Source organism: Phalacrocorax aristotelis, chromosome 14 (assembly GCF_949628215.1).
Source record: "Phalacrocorax aristotelis chromosome 14, bGulAri2.1, whole genome shotgun sequence".
Classification (NCBI taxonomy): Eukaryota; Metazoa; Chordata; class Aves; order Suliformes; family Phalacrocoracidae; genus Phalacrocorax; species Phalacrocorax aristotelis.
In genome coordinates this window covers 4,413,265-4,435,686 of record NC_134289.1, presented here as the reverse complement: position 1 = coordinate 4,435,686, position 22,422 = coordinate 4,413,265, and the positions used below count along the sequence as shown (strand labels likewise).

The 22,422-nt window shown below is 52.8% G+C and overlaps 1 protein-coding gene across 1 annotated transcript in view; it reads right to left on the bottom strand.

The window, feature by feature from the left end:
• Window positions 1–22,422, bottom strand: part of CDH23 (cadherin related 23) — a 204,658-nt gene that overhangs the window by 58,424 nt on the left and 123,812 nt on the right. Inside the window, exons 13-20 of the mRNA XM_075109417.1 lie at window positions 8,999–9,063; window positions 8,304–8,541; window positions 7,526–7,631; window positions 7,050–7,177; window positions 3,676–3,748; window positions 3,278–3,394; window positions 2,595–2,707; window positions 419–526 (exon numbers count right to left, since the gene is read on the bottom strand). Of these exons, the coding sequence (XP_074965518.1) occupies window positions 419–526; window positions 2,595–2,707; window positions 3,278–3,394; window positions 3,676–3,748; window positions 7,050–7,177; window positions 7,526–7,631; window positions 8,304–8,541; window positions 8,999–9,063 (948 nt within the window). The remainder of the gene's footprint in view (window positions 1–418; window positions 527–2,594; window positions 2,708–3,277; window positions 3,395–3,675; window positions 3,749–7,049; window positions 7,178–7,525; window positions 7,632–8,303; window positions 8,542–8,998; window positions 9,064–22,422) is intronic.

Here is a 22,422-nt window from a genome sequence, read left to right as displayed (position 1 = left end):
CCTCATTTATTTTCCGTTTTGTACCGTCATTTTTCTCCTGGCGTGATGGAGTGTAAGCCTCCCTCTCTCCTTCTCTTTTATTTCACCAGAGGGACTTGAAAGGCTGTAAATCAATGTCTCTCAGAAAGGTCCTTGAAGGAGGTCACAGGCAGAAAAGGAGAATTTGGCCAAACCCACACAATGTGGGGAGAAAACAAATATCCCAGCAGTGAGGAGAAACACATGGGATGGGCAGCAGCAAGGAGGCTCAGAAATAACCTTTTAAATGGACTTCTGCAGGATGGTGCTTGGCTGGAGGTAACACCAGTCAGGAGGTGACACGGGTTTGGAGGTGACTCCCTGCTCCAGCCAAGGTTACAACCTTGCCTGGTGAAAGGAAGAGGCTTTTAGTGCAACAGATGCCTTCCCTCGCACATACCGTGGTGACATCTGAGTTGGGGGGGGTCATTTCCACCAGGTTGATGAAGTATGGCTCATCCTTCCATATGGGGTAGTTGTCGTTGATGTCCAGCAGCGTGATGTTCACCTGCGAGAGAGCGAACAAGCAACACTGCATCAGGCAGTATTGGTTCCTGGAGCAGCACGGCGTGTGTCCGTGGATGCACAGCAGCACCAGGTACCCAACGCGTGTCCATCCTCTGGAGGGAAAACCCGCACAGAAGCAACCTCCTGCACCTTCACAGCCAAGGCTCCTCTCCATATCTGATCTTGGTTTGGCTCACGAGTGCTTATTACCTTGCAGTTAAAACAACTGCAGGGGCAGGAGGTGTGTTTTGAAGCAGTGACTTCACTGGGTGGGTGGGGGGGGATGCAAATTGGTCACAGTGGTGGGGGAGAGGGCACAGCAGGAGCACGGCAGGAAAGGAAGAAAAAACTGAGTGACTAGTAAAAAGCAAAAAAAAAAAAAAAAGAAAGAAATGAGAAATCGTGAAAGGATATGGTAACAGGGGGTGGGAGGTGCAAAGACAGAGCACGGGAGAGGATGGTGCCCTGAAGTGTTACCTAGCTTCATTTTCAGTGTGAAAAATGGCATCTAAGTGACAGTAGCGAGCCTGTGGGATGCATCCTGTTGTCTGTGAGTCTCTCACCTCCCCAGATCACCCGTTTCGATCCAGCCTATGATTCTACAAAGGTGCCTGAGGGAAGAGCTGCAGTTCAAGGGAAGTGGGGCAGAGGGGCAGGAGGGAGCCCCCGGGTGCCTGCCACTGCCACGCAAGGTGTCTCGGTTGGAGCTTCTCCTTGGGTCTTCCGAGCTCCCAAGTAATCGGGTCCCGCTGCCGCAGCAAGCTGAGCTGCTGGTGCCACCCCGTGGTAGAAGAGGCAAATCTGGACACCACAGTCCCTGGGGATGTGCCCCAGGCACCAGCCAAGGCATTGGGGTAGTTCCTAGGGAAGGTTGGTGACCCACCTCTACTCTGAGCGCCCCAGGTGCTTGTCCATCACCCGGAGACCTTGCAAAGCCCCTGAATAGACCTTTATTCCCAGATCAGAAATTGTTATAGCGAATGGCTTTGAGTCCCAGGTGTATATCCTTGCTAACGACAGTAGACAAACATAATTGGCCACCCACTTCTCACCAAGTTTTAATATTCTTTAACTTTTTAGGAACCATAACACATTTTTTTCCCCTAATTGCAATCTGTGTTGCAAAAACCATGTTTTGCCTTTCATTAAAGCTATTAGAGGAACACCATCTCATCAAGTGGAACCCAGCACCAAGGCCTTCATGTGGTTCTGGGAGGCACCATAGAGAGCTTCTACTCCGCTATCTGGAGCAGACACGTACTGATGGTCCTCAGCACTGGCGACAATTATTTGCGGGATCTCTTCAGCACAACCACACTATTTCTCTGCATTGTGCTCTGTTGCATGAGACCTCTCTCCTGCAACCCAACCAAGTGTCCCAGGAGCAAGAGCACCCAAATGTTACAAAATAGTCAAACCAACATGGTGCCATGAGCAGTGAGAGATGGATCCTTGGCTTTTGACCTCCTGATGTTTCCAAAGTCTTTTACAAACCCTTTGCAAGGCAAAGCAATAGGCTTCAATCTGTAGTACAATGGCCTGCACCTCCACCAGAACCTTCTGAGGAGCCCCGGCACCACAAACAATTTGGAAACCCTTGAACCAGGCAGTATGTGAATAGCAGTCATCAGGAACAACTAAGTGTGAATGCAGGCTCTCCGACTAAGCATTTTCTCAAGAGGCATGAACAAAAGGAGGCGTGCTGCATGTGAAATAGGTACCTGTTACCACCTTCGCATTGAAAGATGGACATGCAAAGTGCTGGAAGGTCAAGTGTCTCCTGGGTGAATGGCTTACCAGGAAAGCGAGCCCAATTTCAAGGTCTACACAGCCCAGTCATTCTGCAAGGGCTGCGAGCAGTGGTGGGAGCAGGCCGGAGGGCAGGCATCACCATGTCCTCTTTACCTTGAGTACCATGTGAAGAGTACCATGTACTCTTCACACAGCTAAAATCAAACACCGCTGACATGGGGAACTGAAGTATCAGTGCCCGGGCAGCCCTCCCCAACGGCAGCCCCAGGCAGGCACCAGTGGCTTGAGGAGATGGGAATCGCTCTTCACACACTCACCATAGCAATGCCCGTCTTCTGATGGTGGCCCACACCTCCATCCACCGCCCGGACAATGAGGATGTATTCAGATTTGGCCTCCCGGTCCAGCAAAGATGTCGTCGTGATTTCTCCTGCAGCCACAGGACACGAGAGGGATTAGAGATGATGTATGGCGAATAGGGGCACCAGTGAAAAAAGGGACACTCAAAACCAGAGAGGATCCTTCACAAATGGGCCCCTTCTTCTGATTCAGTTTCAAATAGATGGATCTCGGAAGGGTCAGCTTGTCAGCAAGCTCCTGCAAACTTCATGCTATGTTCTCCCATGGGAGCCTGTTTAACAACGGCCTGCGATCCCTCATGCTCATTCCTGCCCAGAATTAACCAAAAATGATGCCAGCAAGGGAAGGCAGGCAGCAGCTCCTTAGCTAACGTAAGCCCTTGCAGCCAAAGCCTTTTCTCAGGTGTCACTCCCACCAGTGCCCCAGCCAAAGCTCTCGTGGTGACCGAGCAAGTGCTGGTGGCTGAAATCTGGTGAATCCCTTAAATCGTGTTTCTCCTAAGCAGGCTGCTTGAGGGAGAGGAGGGAAGGATGGGGGAAGGAGAGAGGGTGAAAGAGGAAAAATTATGGGGAAGAAAACAGTGGGAAATGCAGGAAAGGGAACTGAACGGGAAAGGGGGAGAGCATGTACAGAGGCTCACCTGAGCGGGCGTTGATCCGAAAATGTGAGGAGCCCTCCAAGGAGTAGATGATTGACTCCTGCCCATACTCCCTGGACCGGTCCATGTCCGTGGCATTGAGAAACAGCACCGTGGCTCCTTGGGGGGAAGCAGAAACGAGGACTGGGATGGGCATTCGCAGCCCGGAGCGGCTGTCCCCAGCTGCCCCATTCCCCCACACCGCTCCTGAAGGTCACCTGGCCAAGGGGCCCCCTTGCCTGCATGCACAGTGGGGCCAAACCCCCAGATCCCACAGCTATGAAACTCTGCCAGGTCTCTGGCTTTTGCCTCCCCAAAAACTATCACCCACGCCATTCTGGCTGTAAGACCCCCAGGGCCCTTCTGCTAGCCTGGAGAAGGAGCAGGGCCATGGTCCATACCTGCCATGATGTCCTCCATGACAGTTATAATGTAGGAGGGCTTGCTGAAAGCGGGGGGGTTGTCATTTTCATCCTGAAGCAAAAAGAAGGTCGAGAGGCTGGTTGGGGAAAAGGCAAAATGGTCAAATAGCTGCAAAAGTCTGGTGCGGGAATGGTCCTGGCCGACTGCATCTCAAGACGCGACCAGCTTAAGGCATCAGCATGGGGAAGATGGCCTTAGGGGTAAGGCACCGGAGGTCTGAGTACATGGTTTCGCTGCAGTGACAGCTGCAGTGGCAGCTGAGTTTAAGGTAAATTGATTGTCAGTGATTTTGCTGAGCCATACAGTGGGGACAATACCAACTTTCTCATCATCGAGCGTCCCGGGCAATATACAACAGGTCTGAGGAACCACTGCCATTTGCAGCCAAGCATCCACTGAGCTGCTCCTTCCTCCACCACAAGCCCTGGGAAGACTCAGACGCTGCATGAAGCACAGCACTAGTGTGCACAGATCTGCTCCTCGCTCTTGGAGTGGCGCACGAGCGCCTTAGTGCTCACAGTCACCCTGGCCACGAGGCCACCAGGTGGGCTGGACTGGCCAGGGCAGCTGCTGAGCTTTGGCTGCCTTTGTTTAAGTGAAGGAATGGTGTGGGTTTCTGCAGAAAGAGCGGCTACAGCATTTTCACGGGGGGAGCTGGTTTGCGTACCAATGCGCTCCCTCCAAGCCTGTCTCTGCTAGTGACGGTGTCCAGCCTGGTGAAACCAGGCAGGAGCAACTGCTCGAGACATCGCTCAAAACAGATTTTGGACCAGTGTAAAGCTCCCCCAGTGGGGCTTTAAATGCTGCTTAAACAACGTTAAGAATCTGCCTTAAATGAACCAAACCCAACTGCCTATGAGGGAAAGATGGAGCCGCCAGGACATTAAAACACCGTAATGGGCTTTGCTGTTTCTCTGGGGCTGCTCTGGAGATATTTTCTACCTGGAGGCTGCTGATGGACCTTCAGGCTCAGCTGCTTCTGCTGCCACCAAACTTCATATTTGAGGCAATTTCACGTGCAAACGATGCCCATCGTACTGCAATTAAATTGCCATCCTCTGCTCTTGTTGCTGGAAGCAGGTGGCCTTTAATCAGCCTTTGCATCACTCAGCTTTCACTGCATCTCCTCTGAGGGTAATGAGGAAATTGCCTGCTGCCTGGGGTGCCCTCCACATGTCCCTGCTCCTCCTCACAAAGCTGGGTTGGGGTCATTGCCCCAGGGCAAACCCGGGTGGTCCAGGCAGGTTAAAGGCAGAGGAGATGGAGAGACTGAATATGCATCCACATGCCACCGGCAGCCGGACGCAGGCTGGATGGAGGCAAGCCAGAGCAGATGCTGCACCGTTTTGTTAGTGGTCCTGAGTTCATCAGGCTGTGCTCAGCACTGCCATGGCCCGGTAAGCCAGCTCCCGAGGAGGCAGGGGCTCGCTCCTGGCCGGTTCTCCATCTGGCCAGACCTGGCATGCACCTGCCTGCAGCACCGGTGCATGGCTTTTCTACCTAAGAAGGACATTTCCCACTTCAGCATCACGAACTCCAAAGCTCCCTGTTGTAAACCTTCCCGCGTGCCTCCCGCAGCGCCAGCAGCGATGCCAGACGGGACCGAGCACGCCTCCTCTGCTCCCATGGGAGAGAGCATCCAGCTAAACCACCTCGCTCACGATCCCACCTCGCTGACTGGCACAAAACCCGCTTCCCATGGTCCCCTGACCCTCAGCCTCAGACAGCCATCATATCTTCAGGGATGCTGGTAACAGCAAACACTCACACTAAGCACACAACCCACTTTCCTCCAAACATACACGCGCTACCAGTCGCCAGCTCATCGCCCTGAACAGGGTGTCAGCGGCAGGGAGCGAGGCAGAAACTTATTAGCGGTGATATTTCCCCGGATCCTGGCATGACGCGTGCTATTAGTTCTGATTCGGCAGCTCCCTCTACAAAAGCGTATTGTCCCCTAATGGGAAATCTACAAGGCGAGTTTGACTTCTTTATTAAAAACCAACAACCAAAGTACGAAAAAAAATTACCTCCCTCCGCACTCACTCTTGTTCTGCCTTCTCACGGCTCTTGTTCCTCAAATGCCTTTGTGAAATGCTCCCTCCTCATTTTCTTCCTATTTTCTAGCTTTTTTTTTTCTTTTCTTTTTCCAGTTGAGAGAAAATCCCTTTGGTTGAAAGTGGGAAAAGTGACAGCTACTTAAACCCCACCAGTGCACAGACTCAATCAGGAGGAGATGACCCACTGAAGTGTGGTCTCTAGAAAGAGACGTTTATGCTGTCTAAAGCACAGCATGGGGAGGATGTATTTAACCACCGCTAACCCCCCTGGCACTGCCTTGTTCCCCCTCTCCCGAGCACAGTGAGGGAGCTGGAGGAAAGGCATGCTGAAAGGACTTCATTCCCATCCTACAGCACTGTGGACTTCATCTTTCTTGCCTTCCCAGACTGACGCTGCCGCCAGCCTGGCTTAGATCCCATCACTACAAGACTGACAGGTTATCAAGTAAGCTGTCTCAATTGCTGATACCACCCTACAGATGTCCTCGAACCACAATGTGCCTCAAAGTGACAATCCAATCTAAACTTCCCGAGGAAAGCTGCGATGCTTTACCTCTCCCAGCAGCAACCCCTCCTAGAGGGGGTTTGAACGTATGCAGCCACACGAGGTGCGCGGTGAAGCCCACAGCCCAGCTGGGACAGCTGGCAGTGGGGAGATAAACAAGCAACTGCCTGTGATTGATTCAGGGACTGATAATTTCCAACACTACAAGTGCTAACACGCAGCCAAAGCTCTCTCCTCTGCATCTGAGCTGCAGTGAGCACCTCTGGCTACCAGCATGGGGAGCATCCCAGCCACGAGTTCCCTGCGAGATGAGAGACGGGCTCACTGAGCGCTCAGTGAACCACCCAGTCGAAAGCAAGGGCAGAAGATAGATCTCCACCCTGTCCGCAGCTCTGGTCCTCACCCCAGGGTTAGCTGGGGTTCCTACCACACGACTTCCAGGGGTTTCCCTGTGCATTGTGCACGGCTGAGGAGAGGGAGGAGGCGCATGGGGCCCGGACAGCCCATCTGCGCGTGTCCATAGTGGCACCCCCTCAGAGACACTCTCACTCACCCCCTGTCACTCAGACCTTACCAAATGTCAGGGACAGGGTTTCTTTAACCAATACGTGTGACACACATGCATGAGACATATATGACATATATACATATATGAGACGTGTAATTGCAATCCACGTGTACACATCCACAGGGCGGGATAGTCTTCCTGGGTTATTGATGGATTGACGGCACCGCTGTGGAGAAATTGCAGGGAAACCACAACAAGATCACCAGGCACCGTACTTACAAACACCTCGATGGTGACGGGGACGGTGCTGTTGAGCGGTGGGTTGCCAGCATCTTTGGCCATCACTGTCAGGTAAATAACCCCGTTGGCCACCTGCTCGTAGTCGAGGGGGTGGTTCACGCTGACCACTGAAAGGATGCAAAGTAGGGCGGTCAGGGGGACATTCGTGCACGGAGCAGGATGGTGGGCAAGCTTGGGGGGGTTGGCCCATCCACACCACTTCCCAGGGCCAACGGTGCCTGCTCGAGGTGGCAACACCTTGAAAACACGAGCACCGGGCATTACTGAGCTCCTTGCACTGGCATAACCATAACATGAGCTGTACACCATGGAAACACAGCAGCTGGAGCGGCTTCTTAAAGCTTGCTGACATGACTGCTTGCAGGGGTGTGACGCAGCCTGAGCTGCTGCTGCTGCTTGCCAGGGGCCATGCTGCTGTTCGTCAGGGGCACCATGGTCCCAGGACCAGCGCTTACCTCCGTACCCTTCTGACACCACAATATCAAAGTAGTCGCGGAAGGCAGATGCCTGCACGATGCTGTACGTGATCTGGTTGTTTGGAGGGGAGTCCTCATCAGATGCCTAGGGCATGAGGAGAGGCAATAAATGAACACAGGAGCTGTGCCAGTGATATGCAATGGGAGAGAGCCGAGGGCATGGGAGGTGCAGGCTGCACCCTAGGAGAGCGGAAAAGCGATGGAAGAAGATGCACTCATCAGGGGTCCTGAGGGGGTTTGTAAACCAGCCTGTCCTCCCACCCCGCCTCCCAGGAAGGGCTTGCCCAGTCCCCCTCTCCCACCTCCCCATGGCACTGACCCAGCCTGGCCCCATGGAGGGAAAGTTGTGCTCTCGCATCCTGGCAAAGTTTATTCTTGTGCTGAAGGGGCAAACGGTCTTCCCTACCTGCCTTCCCTCCACAGCAGAGGCTTACCGCTCCATCAGCAACAAACGGAGCACCTTCCCCTCAGTGCCTGCTGACTTTATTGAGCAAAGGCAAGGCAACTTGGAGGCACTGCCTGTGCCCTGGGAGAAGCTCCAGGTCCCGGGGATGCCGTATAAGCACGGGACTTAGAGGAGAGGAGGATGATGGAGGCAGCCCATGGCTACAGCACCACACCCAGTGGCATTTTGCAGTAAAGCACAAAACTTTTAGGAGGCACACAGGAGGTACAGCAGCAGGAGTGGATGGAGACCTAACCCACACCCGTCTCCCCACTGTGCATCCCGAGCGGAGGAGCCACTCCAGTGCCTCACCCGGAGCCGGACCACCTGGGTGACGGAGGGCTCGTTCTCCCGCAGAGCCCCCAGGTATGCCTCCTTCTGGAAGGTGGGCACATTGTCGTTGACATCGAGCACATTGATCCTGACGCGCCCCGTCGTCTCCTCCCCGCCACCGTCCCGAGCAATGACGGTCAGGGTGTAGCGCTGTGTGGTCTCAAAGTCCAGCCGAGCCGTCAGGAGGATAACGCCCGTGTCCTTGTCCAGAGAGAAACTGAGGGGACAGGAGAGGAGGGGGGAAAGCCCCAGTGACCACGTGCTGGAATGGAGAGGTGGGGTGGCAGCAGCCTGACAGCTAGCACTGCAGTGGGTGAAGTTCATTGCTTTCTTCTGAGGGATATTTGGTCCCAGAGTATCTTCAAGAGCTTGGTGCAAGTGGTGGGACAGAAACCCTCACTGCTGCTCTACAGGCAGACAAATTGTGCTCAGAGGCCCCCAAATCCTTTCTGCTGGGCAGCCCACGTGCCTCCCCCAGCCGGCCACCACCAGTGGTCGCACGCAATGCTCGAGGGCTGACAACTTGCTGGCAAATTCATTTATTGGTCCCAAGCAATGCTGGTGCTGATTTAGCAAAGCCATTAAATGCGCTGAGCAACAGGCAAGTGCTGAAGGTAAGGTTAGAAGAGCATTGCAAAGAATCAAAGTCATGCTGGTGGTTCACTCACACTTACCGGTCAGGATCATCGCTGAAAAAATAACTGACTTTCCCATATGTGCCCACGTCATTGTCAGTTGCCTGAAAAAATAAAAGTTAATAAATGAAGGTATTTATGGGAACATCACATTACACTAGTGAAGCTATTACATCCTCTTTACCTCCTTCTACCCAAGCGCCTCCGGGCTAGCACCAGCACAGACCTTGTGTGCTGCCATTTGTCACCCAAGAGATGCGGGGCTGGGGCTGTCTGTGCTCACCTTGGTTATCCAGCACATCCCTGACTCACAGCCTGCTCTAGATCACGGCCCTTCATCAACATCTTTCAGCATCACTCCCAAAACCTTTGGCAGTGGGAAATCTTATGCCTCCTTACTTTCCCTGATGCAGTAAACTAATCTGGGAAGCGCATGTGAAATAAAGGTCTCCATGGGCAATTCTTGCAGGCCACCCATCCTGGCCCCGTGAAGCCAAAGAGCCAGGACTGCATATCCACAGCTCTTACCGTTCCCAGCGCATTCAGAGCCGGCAGCGCGTCTGGGGCTATGGGGAGGGAAACAAAAACCTATCCCCCTTCAAAACTCCCTCCCAGACTAAAATACAGACCAGGAAAAGCAAGGAAAGGGATTTAGGCCTTGCTTTCCGTGATCAGCTCCCACTGGACAGCCCTTCTGGGGGTGCACTCTGCTGCAACCCCGCCAACGGAGCGGTGGCTCTCAGGGTGCTGCGGCACGGGCGTGCGGTGCTGGCGCTCAGCCAGGCAGCTGCCGGCGGCGGGACTGGCTGCACGTACGCCGCTGCCAGCTGCTGAAGCTGGAGCAGGCTGGTCACGGCTAAGCAACCAGCACCTTCTGGGGAAGGTGTGCGAAACACAAGGTGTCAGCTCTGGATGAGCAAGGCAAGATTTATGTATATTTTAAAGTCTTTTTTTCTAATGAATATATAAAATATGCATGAGCGGCATCAGGAAGAAGGACCAGAAGATTTTATTTTTAGGTGAGGAAAGTAGAATACAAGCCCCAAAATATCCTTTTTCTCCACCAGTATATTTTCTAAATTGAGTCTTGTCTGGATTACTTAGACACCAACAGGTCTGTGAAAAAGCAGGGTCAAAGACACATTTTACGTCCAGATACCAGCAAAAGGCTGTATTTTAGGACTGGCATGGAACATACAACCTGTTCCTGAAACCTTCCTGATTTATCGATGGCCTCAATTACCCTTGACAGCAGAATAGGGCTTGAGCACATCAAACAGCTCTACCCCCACGCACTGCTTACCTGCCACTCCATGGGGTAGCAGAGGTGCAAATGCATGAAAACTAGCCTGAATTAATTCATTTCCACCCCCCGCCCCCAAAATGCTTCCCCAGCTTGGGTGGTAAATTCCTGCCACTTTACACCAGCTGAAGGGTGCGCTAGTGATTCAGACCTACTGATTTCCCAATCTTCCTCTCCGCTGCTAAGGTACTTAAGGATTGACTTTTCATGTGCATTCAGCAAAATGGAACAAACCTGCCAAAATCTGCCCAGAGAGATGTCCTTCGAGTGAGCAGCACCTGCTCCTGGAGGGCCAAGCCCCCTCTGGGGTGCACCTTGCTCCTTAGAAGCCCCATCCCAGCCGCAGCCTGGCTGCTGTTCCAAATGGAAACACCTGGGAGCAGGGGGGTTAATCCACCATCTGCCCAACCCAGCTTCCCTCAGCCAATTAATAACGGTATTAGTCCCCCATCCCAATACCTGCCACCAGCCCAGGTGGCTGTGAATAGCGGCGGCAAAGCCCCAGAGCATGGCTGGGGCTGGCCAACGAGGCCCCTGGGTCCTCTCTCCCCAAAAATCCTTGAGTGCTTTGATCACCATCAGCATAACCTGGTACGAGCCAGCCCTTGACCTCCCGGCCAGGATTTTTCCCAGCCGTTAATTCTGTGCCCACAACCTTTGCGAACCCCTAGGTCCCATTACTCCCTAAGTGGCTGGTGTGAGAGAAGAGCCCAGAAAGGCATTTTCCATGCATCTGGATTGGTTGGTGATAAAATAATGATTTACAGGGGGCCTGCCAGTGCCACAGAGCACGGGCAAAACTAATTCTCTTCATTTGGCCCCACACAATTGCACTTGTAAGTGCTTATTGCTGTGACAGACAACACTGGGAAAGTGTAATTTTCTTCTGCTGGGGGAAAAAATATAGGGAAGGAGGAAGGTTAACAGAAGGTCAGCAGAGAGCTGCTTGGCAGGGGAGGCGGTGGGGCCACGGGGAGTGAGCCAGGATGGTGGGCTGGACCCCAAGCAGCAGTGACACCGGGCCAGCCAAAACTGCAGCGAGGCAAAGCAGTCTGCTCCTGAGGAGCAAGGAGGCCGGGCAGCCTAACCCTGCCCCGTACACCACCTCACCAGCCAGGCTAATTAATTACCCTGATTTACACCAGGGGAGGTGGAAGGTGCTGCCTGCTTGATAGCTTTCTTGGCAACTGAACGTCACAGACATAATGCCGGGTAATGGCGCAGGTTACTTGAGCGTGACAGGGAATATACAAAAAGCAAAACCGTGCACGCTCAGCATATTTAATTTTGGATCTACGCTCATTTCTGCGTTATCAAATGTTTTCCCTCTAAGGGTAAAAAAGATGCTCAGATGCTTGAAACCCCCGCGGAGGCAACACACACCCCCTTTGCAAAGCGACCCTGAGGGCTCCCAGGGAGCACACGCAACCTGCGTGCAGAACACCCCAAATCCCACTGAGCTGACAGCTTTGTGGGGGCCTTTTGCAGTCCCTGGGTGTCAGCTGTTTTCCCACAGCCGCCCCCCCTTGCTGACTAGTTCCCCCCTGGCATGCATGCATCCATCCCCACAGCCGGGGGAGGAAAGGCATCTGGCTGGAAGTTTCCTGGGGTTCCACCTGGAGAAGCAATCAAATGGCTTTTACGGCTGCTCCTCTCCTGCCCAGAATATTAAAGCAGGATTTGCCCACTGGAGCCTGCAAAAGGGCAGGATGAAAATGCGGGTCCACATCTGTACTTTTATGAGCTGTCACCGGCGCAGACCATTTCTAAAAAAAACACATTTGCGCAACTAAACTCTGGGAGAGTGGCAAGAAGAGGAAGCCTGGGTAACCCAAAGGATTAATTTACTGAGCTGCAGCATGGCATGGGCACCCGGCACGTGAATCACAGGCACACAAATACCCATGGCCCAGCCCTCCATCCACCTCCATCCCCCAAGCACAAATATTTTACGTGTCTCCCTCTCGTCCCAGGAAGGGCCATTGCATCCATTCTTCCCCACCGGCTTGCACGCCGGCAGGGCCGGAGACAGAAGCGAGAAGCCGGCGAGCGGTTCTGCTCTCGTGGGCAAATCTGCAGGAAAGGGCATGTCGTCCAATTTGTTCGGGAAACAATAGCAATGTTTGACATGTCATCAGGATTGATGAAGCAGAAATTTACATGGGAGAATTCAGTTTTAAACAGCTCCACGGAGCTTCGCTGGTAATGGTTTCGACATTCATCATCTGCTGAGCCCCACTCAATGACTCCTTAAACTGCCCGAGATTAACTCTGCTCACAGCAGCTTCAAGGAGCGCAGCAGGAGCAGGGAAGAGCTTAAAGAGCCAAAAAGAGCTGTTTGGGGCAGTGTGGATTTCCTGTGGAGCCCCTGGGAAGGCAGTCATCCCCCCAAACCTGCCAGGTAGGGATGACCAGCTGAAGGTTGGTTGCAGCAGTGAGCAGAGAACGCTGGAAGGACGATTTGTTGCTGGCTGGATGAGATGGGCTGCCATGTCCTGCCTGCCCGAAGAGGCCTCCTTTGGCACCAACGGAGGCAAATCCTTCCCACCTTTCCCTCTACGTGAGGCCGCTAGAGTGGGTCCCAGGTCCGTTTGCTCTCATTCACCCTCTTTGTTTTCCCTCCTCTACCTCACGTGCAGAAACCAGGAAATAAAAGTTGATGGGGAGCGAATTGCTTTGGCCAGAAACTCTCTGCTTAAAAGAGTTGTAGCAGGAAAGCAATTACCAAACATCAAAAAGCTGTCAGGGTACTGGAGTGACTGGGTGTGTGTCTTGCCCTGTCACTGCCCACCTGCCCATTCCCCTGGCCCTGCCGGGTGGGCAGCAGAGAGACCAAGGCATCGTCGCTCCAGCAAGATGCCTGGGGCTTGGGCCATGGGAGAAAGCAAATGGAAGGAGGATTCCCATCTGTTCCCTATTTTTTTTCCGGTTTTCTAGTAAAATGAGGCAGATGCCATTGCTCTTTGGGGTTGACCGGGCAGCCATGGGCTGCTCAGACCATAGTACAAGCAGCCCAGGGTCGGGAGCCATGCCCTTTCATCATACCAATTTTTGGAGCCACCTAAACCTGCATGTGTTAAACATCAAGCATCCCTTCTTAAATGCAACCTATTGCAATCTTCAGGTCCTGAGGGAATGACAGCTAACCTCTGCTATCCCCCAGGTTGGGATTTGATTTTTGAGTTGGGGGAGAGAAATGCGAAGGGCCAAGACCTTCCATAAGAAGCAATCACTGGGCTTCAAAACTGGACCAAGAAAACCAATGGAAAACCTACTTAAAGTCATTATACCCTTCCCAGACAGAAAACAGCTCTTTTGCCAGCATTGCCTGCCCCAACCGTGCTCTTTCCCAGGCCTCTAAAGAGCGGCTGCCTGGTGGGAGGTGGCAATCAGGCGTGAGTGGAGCCAGCGGCCGGCCAGCATTGCCGTGCCGGAGACCAGCGGCGTGATTAGCCGGGAAGGAGGGAGCGGGGAACCGGGATGACACTGGGGTACTGCCACCACCACCTTCCCCAGCTGCTCCAGACCACGGGGTCTGCACCAAGCCCGGAGCCGAATCGCTGCTAATGACCCCAGAGGGCTGTGCTGAGCTTGGTTGGGGGGGGTGGGAAAATAGCCAATCGACCCCCCTGGGAATTGCAGAGCTTTTCCCCACCTCTTCTGCCAGCCACCGGGGAAAACAACAGCCTCCTTGATTGTGTTTTATAACAGCGTTCCTTGCACCATCAGCTCCTTGCGAGCAAGGTTAACACTTGCCTGGGCAGCCTTGATTTAGCAGGGAGCAATTTACTGTAGCCAGGCTGTTGCAATGGCCGGAGACCGGGGTTTAAACCACGAGCTGACAGAAACCAGCCCTTGAGCGAGAGAAGCAGGCATCTCAAGTGCAGGTTTGCATCACGCAAGGTGACACCAAGACCATTTAGACAGCCGCCTCGGCGGGTTTTACTGGAGCTCCGCGCTGGAGCTGGGCGCAAGTACTCCGCTAATGAACCGTATTGATTTCATATTCTCCTGTTGTCCACCTAAATGGCAAGCGGCACATCTGATAGATTAAATAACCACACAATTGCCTGGCTTGACATCTCAATCACTTTGCTGTTGGGTCTCTAATGAATTTTACAGCCCAGCAAAACGGAAAAAATTAAGGTCAAAGTCTGGTGGAGGAAATATAAATCCCCGATGATCTCTGAAGTATTTGCAAGAGCTCCTGGAAGCCAGTCGTGCCTCCCACCATCTGCAACTCCATTTCATCCAGGTGATGAGCATCATCTGGGGCACAGCAACGAGAGGGGGTACAAAAGCAGAGGAGGAGGGAAGAGCCAAACCAGTCCTTGCCTAGAGATGGACATGAACTTGTTGAATCCTGGCCTGGAGAACGGGAAGAGCAAAGCCTAACATTTGCCTAGCACAAATGAGGATAATTCACCCAGAACTTGGATGCAGCCCATGGTTGCTTTGAGTATGAAGGAAACCCAGCCGGAGAGCGGGCTTTTTAGTTTGTCAGCAAGGGGTAGCAAGGCCAAAACACATCCCTGCCAGCAGAGGCATTCCCAGAGAGAGCAATAGGGCTGCTCCTTGTTCAGTCCAAGGAAAACTGTGGTCCAGAAGCCATAGGCTGACCGCCAGGAAGACAAAATCCTCAGTCCCCAGGAGCTGGAAAGTACACCTGAGTCTCAGTCAGACAGCAAGCAGCCACTTCTCAAGGGTGTTTTAGGGGAGGAGAACCTTGGCTTTACTCCTGTGACTTGAGATACCAAAAGAGGTGTGGTTACAGGACACAGCAGCCAGCCATGGGAAGATCACACAGAGCCTATCACCCAAGGCAAAAGTGGCCTCTGGATGGCTTGATGGATCTCAGGAGGTTGACTTACGCATCTCATGACTCCTAAATGCCCATTTTAAGTAAATTAGTCACCCCTTAACACACCAAGTCAGCTGCATAAGGGGCTGCGCGAGGTCACCTGTCCACAGGGTGACATTGCCTCTGTCACAGCATCGCTTCAGCTAACGGCACCCTCTGGGTGCTGGTTCACATGGGAGCTCTTTGCTTGAAGAAACAGAGCCCCGGCTGCTTTGGGTGCTTTGGGTACTTTGGGTGCTAGGGTCACAGGGGAAACCAGCTTGGAAAACAGATTAAAATCTCAGGAGCTGTAGCTCTGGCGGAGCTTTGCGCGTGGGAAAGCATGACAGAGTTGCCCTTGCTTGGAGGTGCTGAGTCTGGGAGAGGGCATAACGAGGTTAAGATGGCACTTGCCCTAAAGGGACTGCTGAGAAGGACGTGTGAAGCCAGGGTGTTCGCACGGCAGCAAGCATCACCTTGGGAAAAATTCTCCCTTCATCTCCCAGGCACTTCCCAAATCATCAACCAAAGCCAGCAGCAAGGGAAAACCACCCAGCCCCGTCTCCTGCTGGGAACACTGGGAAGGGTGGGGGGCATCCTGCTGCCCAGCTTGTCCTTTGCAGTATGCAGTTTGGACAGGAGCAGGTCTGCATTTGCTCCGCGTGTTTCTTTCCCACCTCACGGGCTGGATTGGCTTTTTTTGGGAGGGAGTTGTGATTTTGTTTTGTTTTTCCCACCTCTGCGCTTTAGCTGCACATTTATCCTGACAGCTCCATCAGGACACGGAGCGGCTGCAAAAGCTGCAATAAGTGTCTCTCTCCTCAGTGCTCGGGCTGTCATGATTCCTATTCCACCCCATTTCGGTCTTACAGATTGATATTTAGATTAAAGAGATAAACACAGCCAAAGAGCACTGGGCCCTGACAGAAAGACGAGGACTTCAGATCTGTCAATCAGGCTGCTACCTGGTAACTCCATCCTCCCCTTCCCTTTATTTACAGAGCTGGATTGATAAGAATATTTTACAGCAACAAGGAGTGCAAGCATATTTTTCTTTTTTTAAAAAAATCAAGAAGCACGCAGGAAGAAGACAAGCCATTCATGTTTAACTTTCCAGGCAATTTGGATTCGTCTGCTTTGATTATTTAACTATTTACTGTTTCATGTATTTGCAGTTCTCCTCTCCTCTTGCAGATAAAGGATTCAATTTTCTTTTAAGCGGTGGGGAAATTGGAAGAGATTTTGTTCTGTTTAAGCACAGCTGGAGTTGGAGCACAGGGAAGGGGGAGCAGATTGAGAACAACAAGATCAATTAAGATGCTAAAGGGGAGGGTGTGCTGTGTGGGCCAGAAGGAGGGCTGGAAAGAGGGACAAAGTCCAGCCTTGGAGGACATCAGAAATTTGCCCTCCCTCCACCTCCCTCTGCCCTGGCTATCACCCGGACCCAGTAAAACCCAGTAAAACCCCTTTATTGCCATGCCCAGGCCAAAGCCTTCCCAGCAAGGATGCACACCGTTACTGCTGCCCCAAAGTGGGTCCGCATCCTACCTCCCTCCAGCCTGCAACTGGGAGTCTGCCTCCTGAGCCCATCCTCTGCAACACCCAGCTCTCCCTGGACGTTCAGCTGGCAATTACCACCTCCCTGGCCTTCACCCCCTCCAGCAAGGGCGTTTGGATACATTTCCCGTTCACTTCAAGCTAAAAGAAAAGATGACCTGGAAGTCGTCTCCTCCCAATGTTTGACCACCCTGTGCTCCCCAAACCCATGCCGGAAGGCAGAGAAGGTGAAAGCTACCCCTAACACGTGCAGTAGGTGACTCCCTGCAGAGCAGGACGCAAACAAGCAGGCTGCACAGGGATCTTCACCCCCCTGATGAAAATTTAGAGGTCAGTCAACTGGAGAAAGCTGAGAAGCCCTGCGCTATCCCCATCACAACGTGGGGGAACACAGTCCTACTAACCACCAACGCCCCGTGAGATGATGGGCTGCACCACTCTCCAGTCCTTACGCTGGGAGGGGGCACCAGGTGCCACGGATGGGGCAAGGGATGGTTTATCTCCCACTTAATTCTCTGCAGAAGCTGAAAGTATGCTCATCCCTGGAAGGCTTTTCATCCATCCATTGATTTGCAAGGTATTGCCCCACCTCACTCCCTGCTCTGACTGGCTATGTTCTTTACTCCATACAACCTTCCCAAAATAGGGAGCGATGTAGGCTTTCCCTCAAGGCTGGTCCACGCAGCCACCATCACCACGCGAGAGAGGAACACAGCTCGGGGTGAGTCCCTTGGCACAGCATTTCGCCCATCAGCAGCTCAGAGCTACAGCCAGATCCTCTGCTCAGCCTCTACAACCAGTGCCTTTTATCTGGGACTATTTCTGTCCTCTCTGTTCACTTTTTCCTCCAAGAAGGGGAAATAAAAGCTTCGGAGATCATCAAGAAACAAAAGACAGGGGCAGCTATGCAGACATTAGGGGACAGCAGGTGCCCTCGTCTAAAGGAATGGAGGGATGCAGGGTGGGGTGAGACCTGAAGGCTGCACAGGCAACCAGAGGAAACCCCCCGAGTTTGCAAGCAAAGCCACATGCCGCTTCCATCGGCCACGTGCACTTGGAGTTGGACAAACCCAGAGGGGTGCAACCCTCCCAGGCACCCCAAAGCTGCCCTGGTTCCGCTGCAAAACTCCGGGCCAGGATGCAGGAGCCCACGAACCACAGCATCGCCGTGCCCCGGCCAAACTCACACCAGTGGCAGACTGATGGCTGATTGAAAAAGCGATTTGCATTTTAAATAGGTGCTTATTGATGTCTGCAACTCTCCTTCCTGGGGTGGGAAAACTACATTATTACTTTCTTGTTGACTGGCATTTACAGCTGGCTGGAAAGTAGGGGAAAGAAAATCAGGCCGGGATCGATTTTCCTGTCCCTGAAGTGAAGCCAAAGAGAGATCGAAGAAGCAGAAGAAAACTGACAGCTGGGTGGTAAAGGAGAGAAACTTTGCCAACCAAATTAAAGGTTGCCTTAATGAGGAAAGTAATGGAAGGTTAATTAGCGCATTTACTTCATTAGGCTCTTACTAACAAGGCTCCTCCCGAGGAAGCGCCGTGGCAGAGAGGGGCAAGACAAGACTCCAGGTGAATGGCTGTGTTGGGAACGATGCGCAGGGAGGGGACAGCCCATGGAGGGTAGCAGAAAGGGACTACTTGGGAATGTAAGCCAGAATATGTATGTAGAAAGTATATATACAAAAAATATAAAAATAAAAGAATATCTAGGCTAATGCATTCTGCAAAAAAGACAGAGACCTTCTCTCTCCCCCTTTCCATAAAATAACCCCAAAAATTATAATCTGAAGCTCAGAAAACAATGGGAAAGTGGCATTTTTTTAAAAGCACAAAACTGTCTTACAGACCCAGATTATCAAGCCCTGAGGGAACACGCTGCTTATTTTACCTGCCTTGCTGCATACCACAAACTACAGAAAATCATTCCCATGCTGAAATCGATGCCTGATGGTTGATTCGGGCACTGTAGTTTATAGTCTGAGGCCTGTGGACTGCTGGAGATGCTCAGACTATTCCTGAGGGTCTGCAAAAGATAACTCTGGAAAGCACACAACAGCCTTGTGCTCCCCTGACCGAAAATGTTGGGGACCGAACACTTCAAAGCTCCGAAAAAGCTCTGCATCCCCTTCAGACTCCTTAAGGATGGTTCTCATGGGGAGAAACCCAGCACCCTCCCAGACTAGAGGTATTTCTGCATAAGAAGGATATCAAGGCAAGGCAAAGAGCATAACCTCGCAAGGATGTGGGAGGATAATACCCCAGGGAGAAGGCAGTCACTAACTCAGCAAGGATTTGGGACAAATCTTTCCACAACCATCCCATCAGTGTTATTTTTAAAGCGTGGCTGGCCTGAGAGTGGTGCCTGAGCGGGCAGCTGGCTTGCCTGACCTGGCCTGAGTAAGGAAGAACCGGCAGGAGAGTTTGGGAACTACAGGGGTTAACGCCTCTGCTGGGGAATGCTTGTGTGGGGGTTGAAGGTGGGCAGCCAGGTAATGCACTCCCTGGAAATCCCTCCACGCCTCTCCAGGGAGCGCGGGCTGGGAGGGGGCCACAAAGCACCCTCCCCAGCTTGCTCCTGGCTAGCCAGCCGGCTGATGGAGCCGCAGCGGCTGATCCCAGCCTGCGCAGCCAAGCCAGACAGGGGCAAATAAAGCGGAGAGGAGGGATCAGGGAGCTAGGATTACTTTCCACACTTCCCTGGAGAACTATTTTTCTCCAGACCCGTCAAGGTAAATCAAGTGCATTGTTGTGTTAAGAACAAGTTACTCTTGGTTTGTTTGGGCTTTAATGATTTTGGTTATTGGAGCTTTTCAGGAGGACTTGGCAGTGCAGATCTATAGGATATGAGGAGCTTAAGGAGACCTCCCACCCCTTAACTTTTACCTCCTCCTAGGTTGTCTTAGGCTCCTTCCTCATTCCTCTAGGTCTAGCAAATACATTAGCAATGGAGAGCGAGGCACGTACCTACGCCACCGTGCAGGTCCCTGGCTTTTGGGAAGCTGGCACCACGATGACCTCAGCTCATGGCAATTGCTCTCCAAAGGTCGTTTTGGAGGGGCACTGTGCCCTCCACTCCACCTGTCACAGCACCTAGACCCTGTAGTTTTGCAAGGAGGCAGGACCCAGGCATGCCAGAGGCTCAGTCTGACAGGCGCGAACACACGCTCACACCTTCCCTCCTCTTCCCAGCCAAGCATCCTCCGCTGCACGTGAGGCGCGTGGCTGGTGCCAGAGCCCCAGTGCACCACCGAAAGAACTGGAGGGGATGCTGGGCTGAACCCCCTGCTCCTCTCCCTGTTGCGGGGAGCTCGCTGGAAGCTGGGCTGGGTCTTGATGACCCCAGAAGCAAGGCCATGTTTTCATAGCTTCCTCCACCCAAAAAAACCTCCCAGCTAAGAACTCCATCTAGTGCCAACGCCTCTCCCCCTCCCCAAGTCACAGAAGAGCTCCTCATCGGGTATTTCCAGCCCCATCACAGCTAACGGGACCACTTTCAAACCCTCCACACCTGTGAAAGGAAGGAGCAGAGTCCTGAGCTGCCAGGTGTGATGCCTGGCCAGCATCAGTCCTCTTCACAGCCACCAGGCATGGGACACTCAGACTTTTCTTTCTGCTCCTATCTCAGCTGATGTGCACCATGAGGGCAGTACTATTCCCTGCTGCCAGCTATGGCGCAGCTTGGGGCAGGATGGAGACTAGCAGCACCATGGGGGCATGTACCTGAAGGCTTCTGCTACCTCTGGACTCAGAGAGGCCCTACCAGCTCCTCCCTAGCAGATCATCCCCTGCCCAGTGCTTTGCCCCAAAGCGGAGGGCATTCGTTCTGGGTCTCCCCACCTCGCTCCCTGCTCCCACACAATTGTTCTTCTCCCTGCAGAAGGGGTTTGCCCTGGGAACGTCACCATTCGTGCAGACCTCGCTTCCTGCAAGGCTTGTGCTAATATTATTAAGATAGGGTACGTGGATGTTGGACCATGTCCTTTTATCCGTCCCTCTTTTGTTTGCCTATTGATTTGTCCCTCTCTGCAATGGATTTATCCATCTGGTCTGAGATCTGTCAACATGTCTCCAGTCTAACAACTCATCCTCTTCTGCAGCCACTGGGTTTCCCAGCTGGGCTGGAGACACCCTCCTCTTTCCTGCTCCTCTTATCCCAAGAAAAAAAAAAACAGTTGTTGGGACTTACTTTAGAAGATATTTGCTAATCCCATCGCAGGTACTGACGGTGGCAATGGCAGAAGAACAGCCGTCCACCCACCTAGCACTGTCCTTCCTACCGCACACAGCCCCGAGCCCTCTGCCCAGTGCTGGAACCGGCACCCTTGCTCACCGTGCCTCTGGAGGGCACAGCCTTCCAGTCTGCTCCCTGCTGCTAGGAAAGCCAGCACCCATCAAAAGCCACCAGCTGCCCAGGCAGCACTTGGCTGGGGGTGTCAGAGCCCCAGTTAATTTAGGGTGCGGTGTATGTTCTTGGTGCCTCTCATTCCTGGAAGGCATGAAGTTCTACTGGCTGCCTGCTTGCTCAAGAAGTGTGAAATTCTTTCTCTGACCTTTTCTGTTATGTTATTAAAAGGCTTCATAGCCAGTTGTTTCAGAAAAAAAAAAAATAAAATTCAATATCTCTTGGTAGCTGGGGCAGAACTTGCCCATATCTTCAGGCTGAGCTCTGGTCAGCCAGTCCTCTGCCTGCACCTCCCTGCTTCACCCCAGCCTTGCAGAAGGAGTGCACCACTGTGCAGGACCTCCGAACCTCTCCAGCCTGGCTTTCCCCTGCACAGAAGGGCCTGGCACAGGGAAAAAGAGAAGTTTGCATTGGGAGAGGCTGCTAACAACTGTAGAGCCCTGGACAGCCCACTCTCCCTTCTACTCAGCCTTTGGGTTGCAACGCACACGTAACTCCACACTGCAATGATTTACGTTATAGGGCAACCTGGAAGCTTTGGCTGGAGTAAGGAACCCTTCACGCTGGTCTCTGCAAAAGCAGACCCACGAGCAATCTCTGGCCTAAGGGGCTTATCACATGGGTAAAGGACACAGAGGCAGGAGAGAAGGCTGCCTTTGGGCATATTGTAGGCTCCCCGCACACAGCAGGAGCTGTTCCCGTGTAGCCTGGACTCTCCAGCTGTTCTTGTGCAAGCGAATGACTACCTGAATCTATAAGATAAATGTATTTCACGGACAGAATTAAACAGACGGAAGGATGAATAGACAGGCAGGGAGGCAGAGGGAATGCGAAACAGAGAACAAAGAGCAGACAAACAAAATCTTAGAGGGTGTAAAAGGCTGTGCCGTGCCAGGGGAGTAACCGAGGTTTGCCCAGGAAGCGGTAGGGGTGTGTATCCGAGCCCACACATCTTTGGGCAAAGGGAAAGAAGCAGAGAGTGGAAACAGGCAGCAGCTCCGCGTCCCTGCTGCCTGCCTGCACTTTGGGATGTTTTACAGTTGATTTATACATGTAACAGGCAATGTTTCTCTGCTGTCACTGACATTAGGAGCTGAAATGCTGCAGAGACGAACGGCCATTTGTCACTGCAAATGAAGTCTGCTTGCTCTTTTTTCCCTTTTCCGTTTTTGCTGGCCAAGCAGAGGGCAGGGGGGGAAGAGCGGCGGCGAGGAGCCTGTTCCGCAGGGCAGGCTCACTGCTCTTCCCAGATCACAAAGGAAACCCCTTTCCCTCACCTACATCCACCTGATCACACACAGCCAAGGGGTGCAAGCAGGGAAGATGGGCAACCAGCTCAGAGTCTTCTGGGCT